General features: G+C 36.9%; 1 protein-coding gene across 1 annotated transcript; it reads left to right on the plus strand.

Moving 5' to 3' along the window:
- The first annotated feature begins 1,826 nt into the window (after positions 1 to 1,826).
- Positions 1,827 to 5,747, plus strand: LOC103719605 (monooxygenase 2-like). The gene is made up of 6 exons (XM_039118155.3): positions 1,827 to 2,032; positions 2,148 to 2,294; positions 3,333 to 3,401; positions 3,714 to 3,879; positions 4,024 to 4,252; positions 5,117 to 5,747. The coding sequence occupies exons 1-6, from the start codon at positions 1,959 to 1,961 to the stop codon at positions 5,647 to 5,649; spliced, it is 1,218 nt and encodes a 405-aa protein (XP_038974083.3). The 5' UTR covers positions 1,827 to 1,958; the 3' UTR covers positions 5,650 to 5,747.
- The last annotated feature ends 1,165 nt before the right edge of the window (positions 5,748 to 6,912 follow it).

Genomic DNA, 6,912 nt, shown 5'->3' on the forward strand with positions numbered 1-6,912 from the left:
GCTCTGATGGTTCAGTGATCCGGAGATCGTCTTGGGCCGTGTTCATTAAATGACTGAGTGCATCGAAGACTTGAGGGAGCCTCGTGCATTAATGGCAGGTCGTGCTGAATACCTGCGGAGATCTTATGCCTTGATGGCTTGAAGATAGCGGCAGGTTATAGTGGAGTTGTCAGGTCCCTTAGAGGGTCAAGCGAGAGTTGAATCATTTGGTGAAGGCATCGGCTCGGCAAGGGTGCCGAGCCGAGCTGGTCGCCCAATGGGGCACCCTGTGGCGGGGTTGCTTTTGAGTATTCCTGGTCGGCGCCTTCTGGGCGAGCACCTTCTAGCCGAGCGCCCCTACTTGGTGCTGTCTCTGGTCAGCGCTTTCTAGTTGAGCGCTTCTTTGGTCGGCGCCCGCTGGTCGGCTCTTTCTAGCCGAGCATCCCTACTTGGTTATTTCGGTTGGGCGCCTCTTGGCGCTTTCTCTGGTCGGCGCCCTTTGGCCGAGCGCCTTTCCGGTCGGCGCTCTCTAGCCGAGCGCCTCCGTGGCGATATGACTTGGGATTTTTCCCCCAACAATCAGATTAACTAAAATTCGATGAATCACTGTTACAATGAAACTTTGATTTCTTTCAAAGCAAAGCCCATACCGAGACTTGGCTCCATGCGCGCATGTATATATATATATCTCAAAGGGCTCATTTAGTTCATAATGTTTTTTACTAAAATAATTTTTTTTTAAAAGATGATTCTTAAAAATATGATATCTGAAAAAATAATTTTGATATATTTAGTTGATCATGAAAAAGTTACATATTTTAGAGTTACTTATGTCCGATTGGGCATTTATTTTTTAAAAAAGTTGCATGAAATACCTATTATATATTTAATAAAGAGAAAACCTTCACTCATGGATTTTGATGACTTAAGAGTACTTGTGAAAAAAAAATGATCTAATTTTCAACCCAAGAAAAAGTAGTTTTTTCGTGCCCTTCATGACTTTTTCTTTTCCATAAAATATAAAATTCTTATTTTTATGAGAATGCTATTTTTTTATTTCTTCTCTTTGAAGACTCCAATCAAAAATTTATTTATTTTTTCGTTGACCATACTTTTTCTTCTTCTTTTTTCACGAACCAAACGAGTGCTAAATAGTTAAAAATAAAAAAATAAAAACATCCCTCAAACAATTATAATATATAAAAGTTTACTGCATTTAACTATTTATAATAATATACAGAATAATTATCTTTCCAAGTGACACAAAGGTATTGGTGCTCTATAACCTCTTCTAATTATGCCCTTATGATATCTCCTCTTACACTTGGAGCAAGAGGTCAGGATTTTATTTTGGATACAGGGCCGATCTAACCCTTAAGCGACCGTCTCAGTCGCCAAAGACCTCGGCCCAAAGAAGGCCCGCCGCAGAAAAAGCTTAAAAGATAAAATAGAAAGAAAAAAAACTTTCTTAGTGAGTTTGCCTTGGGCTGATAAAATGAAAAGGAAAAAAAAAAGGCTTCTCTTAATGAGACCACCTTAGGTCCTAAATGTATTGAGATGCCCCAGTTTGGATGGCAACACCCATCTTTTAATCTCGATTAGTGGATTCTCGGTTCGTTAAAAGGTTCGGTCTTCTTGGAGGTCTACCCTCCAATGAAAATAAAGTGGAACGGAGAAGAAGGATCAGTATGGATTAGTCCCCCCTGGTCCAAGAAAAAAAAAAAAAAGGCAATCCTCTAGTCGCATCAATCCTTTCAGCCCGTGCCGTCGGCTGCTGCAGACAAAAAATTTGTATTCAACGTTGGGCTCCACGTTGCAGGTAGCATGGTTAAGAGTACTTCAGCGATGACCTCACGAGGGTCCCAACTCTCTCTCTCTCCTTCCAGCAATAAGTATTCTTTTCCTCGTCTCGCCTGCCTCCACCTTTAATCTCTGCCCCTAATTCTCCACGACCACATCCACAGCTCGCATTGCATCAAATGGAGGCCATCGAGGATGTCGTGATCATCGGCGCCGGAATAGCGGGGCTCGCAGCAGCTTTGGGACTCCATAGGTATGTACTAATTAACAGTAACACGCTGGTTTTTGTGTGGTGGCATTAATATCTTCTATAAATTGCCCTTGGGAGGAAGGAGAAAATTTCATTGTGGACTGAGAGATGGATGCAGGAAGGGAGTGAGGAGCTTGGTGTTGGAGTCGTCCGAGTCGCTGAGGGCGGCGGGTTTCGGGCTTCTCACATGGACCAATGCTTGGAGAGCACTGGATGCGCTTGGGGTGGGGGACTCTCTCCGGCAGAGTCATGTCCGCTTACAAGGGTAAGCAGCAGCAATACCCTTTCTCTCTCTTATTATCGATTTCCTATCTCAGCTATCGAGTGGTGGTCATCTGTTACAGGACTTCTTTTTTGTATGTGTTGTTCGGTTATTAAGTACTGAATCCTTTTAATTGAGAAGACATGCATCGATCACACACACACACACAGAGAGAGAGAGAGAGAGAGAGAGAGAGAGAGAGAGAATTTTTTTTAAAAAAAATAAAGAAATCAAAGATCCAATACATCTCCTATTACCTAGGATACATCCAACAAATTTTCTTGATTCTGTTCGTGCATCCATCCCCGTATTTTTATTTGGGAATTAGGAGCACTAGGATGAGATCTATGGTATAAGAGCACATATCTTTTATAGTGCATGTGTAGCACCGCAGAGTGCCATGACCACTATCAAAAGATGGATAACCATCAAATAAGACAATGCATAAGTGCGTGCCATGTTATATATGGCACGCATTGTTTGATGGCCGTCCATATCTTAATGGAGGCCATCCAGAGATGCATAGTACTCTACGGTGCATGGGCCACATATTAATTAAAAGATCTTGGCTGAATAATTCAAACCCAAATTGCCGAATTAGCCTCTACTGGCTTTACTAATTGCACTAGTTGAATATGCACCCTATTTGAAAAAGCAAAGAATTGTGGATAGCTTATATACGTAGTCTCAAAGCGATTGTAAAATTTCGTAGTTTATAACTAAAACTGGCACATGTGTGATTTACCCAAGTTCCTACACACATAGATCTTGCTAGTTTATTATGAAAAAATATTTATGCAACTTGATCAAATAATAAATGCATATCATTTTCATGCCTACTATATACATATATGAAAAGCAATATATATATATATATATATATATATATATATATATATATATATATATATATATATATATATATATATGTATGTATGTGCATAGATATATGTATGTATAGATACATACATATATGTATGTATATGTATATGTATGTATGTATGTATAAATATATATTAATGAATGCTTTTGTGTGTGCAGACTGACAGCTACTTCCGCAACTTCTGGAGCGAGAACATCAAATTTGTCATTTGTGGCACGAGGGAAGATGTGAGCTTTTAGATTGTGTCATGCACGAACCAACTTTTTTTTTTATCACATTGTATTATTCTTTGGCAAGTAGATGATCCAAGTTAATCTCTTCAATCGGCACACAAAACCTATATTCCTCGTGTTTTGAATACATACTTGCCAGTTATATGATATAATTGTAATGCGATCATACAATAATTATGTGTAGACCAAATAAAAATATTTCGGTCTCTTGCTAGAAACCACAAGCGAGGTGTCCCATTAATATCTTCTTGTGAGAAAGTAATGTATTCCATTAATTTAATTATAGTCTTTTGAAAAATGATGCAGTGGGGAGCATGAAGTTCGCTGCCTAAGGAGGAATATATTGTTGGAAGCCTTAGAAAAGGAGTTACCACTTGGCACGGTTAGATACTCTTCCAAAGTTGCTGCAATTGAGGAGGATGGCTACTTTAAGCTCCTGCATTTGGCCGATGGCTCCATACTCAAAACAAAGGTGCACATATTTCTAAGAGGAAAAGAACATGGATGAAATGATTTTGTAATGTAAAATATGTATCAATGTGGCATATAAACTATCTAGAGTTGTTGATAGAATCATTTGAAAACTATTTCTGTTGTTTTTTTCCCCATGTTATAGGTCTTGATAGGTTGTGATGGAGTGAATTCAGTGGTAGCAAAATGGTTGGGCCTACAGAAACCAACATTCACAGGGCGTTCAGCTTCGAGAGGTTTTGTTGAGTTTCCAAATGGCCATGGTTTCAAACCCGAGTTCATGCAATGCTTTGGAGAAGGCTTTCGTACAGGTTTATTGCCTTGTAACGAAAGGATTGTTTATTGGTTTTTCACTTGGACTTCCTCTGAGCAAGGTAAGCTCTACAATATTTGTTATGTTTGCATGCATTCTATTGTGTATATTTGTACTCAAGTAAATGAGACTGAACAGACAGAATGCTCCACCTCCACTCAAATATGGACCCTAAAAAATTTACTCAACATTTACATAACAGTGCAAGCTTATTAAATATAGTGCCGCGCCTTGATTAGCGAAGCTAATTGGAAAATAGTTCAGCATCTTTCTTAATTGTAGAGCCATAGAATTTGGACCATCGGTGTTATAGCTAATTGCGTGAAACATGTGTTATGTTTTATTCCAAAAGAATATGGTTTTGAAGCTATTTATTTTATATTTTTTCTTCACATTGCCTATGAATTGAAAGGCTAGAAATATATGCATAAAATCAATGCTCCCTTTTGCTTATTAAAGTTTTGCTTCCTTACATTTTTTAAAATAGTAAATATTTTTTATATTAAATATCAGCTCCTAAATTTATTAAGGATAAAAGGGGAAGTAGGTGGGAAGGGACAGAGCCCCCGGCCTCAGCTGCCCTTAAAATAATGATATATTTGTCATTCTACAACACTGGCAGGGTTCAGTCAAAAAAAACCAGAGGAAGAATTGTTTTGTACAAATGTAAGTCTTTGCAAGAGTTTTATGTGAATATGGAAATGGAGATAGATATATAAACACAAAAAATTTAATGACCAATTTACGTGAAACTCAGGGACTTCTTATGAGAGAGCGTGAGAAAGAGAACAAGAAATAAAGGGATTTCTTATGAGAGAGCATGAGAAAGAGAACAAGAAATAAATTTTACTCATGGTATACCTACAAGCCTCTTTTTTTTTATCAATGTGAAATGTTAACTCTTTTGTTTGGTTTTATTTGACAGAAAAGGAAGTGGAAGAAAGTGCAACGAAAATGAAACAATATATGTTAAGTAAGTTGAAGCATTCCAAGGTGCCTGAGGAATTTATACATGTCATAGAAATAAGCGAAATCAGCAATCCGGTCTCAGCTCCATTGAGATACAGGTGGCCATTTTCTTTGTTGTGGGGGAATATAAGCAAGGGAAATGTTTGTGTGGCCGGAGACGCATTCCATCCCATGACACCTGATATAGGTCAAGGAGGCTGCTCGGCACTTGAAGATAGCATTGTTTTGGCCAGATGCTTGAGCGAAGCCTTTTTGGGGGAGCTCAATGGAGGAGCTGAAGGAGAGTACGACAAAATTAAGAAGGGCTTGGAGAAGTATGCGAGGGAGAGAAGATGGAGGAGCTTTCAGTTGATTGCCACAGCTTATGTCGTGGGTCGTATACAAGAAAGTGATGGTGCAATCATGAGTTTCCTAAGGGACAAATGTTTGTCCGGTTCAATGGCTGGGTTGCTCTTAGAAAGAGCTGATTTTGATTTTGGGAAGCTCTAAAGCTATTAGTATTGAGTTCTTTTATGTCATAATGTAACTGGAACTGTGCCAGAATTATTAACTGGTATTTAATTTATGCAGCAGAATTCCGATGAAAAGCTCTGTTATAGGGGCGTTAGTAAGCCAATCCACGAGCCTAAATTTATATTGTCTCAAATTCGATCCCGTAGACATGCTTAATCCACATTAGTTAATTGATATCTTGAGTTTAACTTGTGTGTCTCGTATTCGCTCGTGTGTAAGCATTAGTATTTGGCATGTGCCATGAGAATGACCAAAGTTAGGGTGACTTTATCCTTTGATGAAAAACTTTTTCTAACTTGATAAAAATTTCCACTTTTGACTCATAGTATTCTTTTGCATATGTCCTTTAAATAATCAAGAACTACAGTACGAACAGTGAACTTGATAAATATGGAAATATCTTTAAAAGTTTACAGCTACTCGTGCTAGACAAATGAATTTATTCAATGGCATGTGTAATGATGATTTTGATCCAACAAGAAAGAGCATTTGATGAATAATTATGTTCTTATCGGTGAATCCAAAGAAAGTAAAACTATTTGATAGGTGATTGAATCAACAAACAACATGCCATGTATCATTACTAATTCAGGAAGCATAAGAATTTGATGGATGGTTGTGATCTCATTATTTTATGAAATTTATCCTAGCTCATGATGCATGTGATTATTTTGAGTCGATAAGGTATTTGATTGATGCCTATGATTCAAGATCAAAAAAAATTTGATGGCATACAGTGATCCATTATTAATTAAATATCAATCCTAAAATTTTTCTATTTCTGTGAGTTTTTTTGTTAATATTTGTATTAGTGTAGTACTCTCACTTTTGTCACTCTCTCATACATTTAAAGCAAGTGGCTCATTACCCCACCATAGCATCAATGGCCTTGTGTAGCCATTTGATTTATACATACTAACAATAGATGCATAATATACATCAGTGTATATGTATTTGTTCATTCTATTAGTTTTGTTGCTCAAGCAGCCAAGCTGACCGATAAAATTATGCATCAAATTCATAATATTTGGTATGATAAATTATTAGAAATTTCCAAATAAATTCTCAGTATCCTGAAAAAAGACCCTCAAAAAACATTCATGATTCTCAATGTTTGAATATTTTGTTTTTTTTATTTCTATTGTCATATATATATATATATATATATATATATATATATATATATATATATATATATATATATATATATATATATATATATATATATATATATATATA

This window comes from Phoenix dactylifera, chromosome 3 (genome assembly GCF_051530095.1).
Source record: "Phoenix dactylifera cultivar Ajwa chromosome 3, Ajwa_hap1_PhDact_Kaust_v1.1, whole genome shotgun sequence".
In the NCBI taxonomy this organism is placed as follows: domain Eukaryota; kingdom Viridiplantae; phylum Streptophyta; class Magnoliopsida; order Arecales; family Arecaceae; genus Phoenix; species Phoenix dactylifera.

Excerpts from the sequence above, each read along its gene's own strand:
- LOC103719605 (XM_039118155.3), top strand. The coding sequence starts at position 1,959 with ATGGAGGCCATCGAGGATGTCGTGATCATCGGCGCCGGAATAGCGGGG. Across the intron at positions 2,033-2,147 it reads GCAGCTTTGGGACTCCATAG|GAAGGGAGTGAGGAGCTTGG; the intron begins GTATGTACTAAT and ends AGATGGATGCAG. Across the intron at positions 3,880-4,023 it reads GCTCCATACTCAAAACAAAG|GTCTTGATAGGTTGTGATGG; the intron begins GTGCACATATTT and ends CCCATGTTATAG.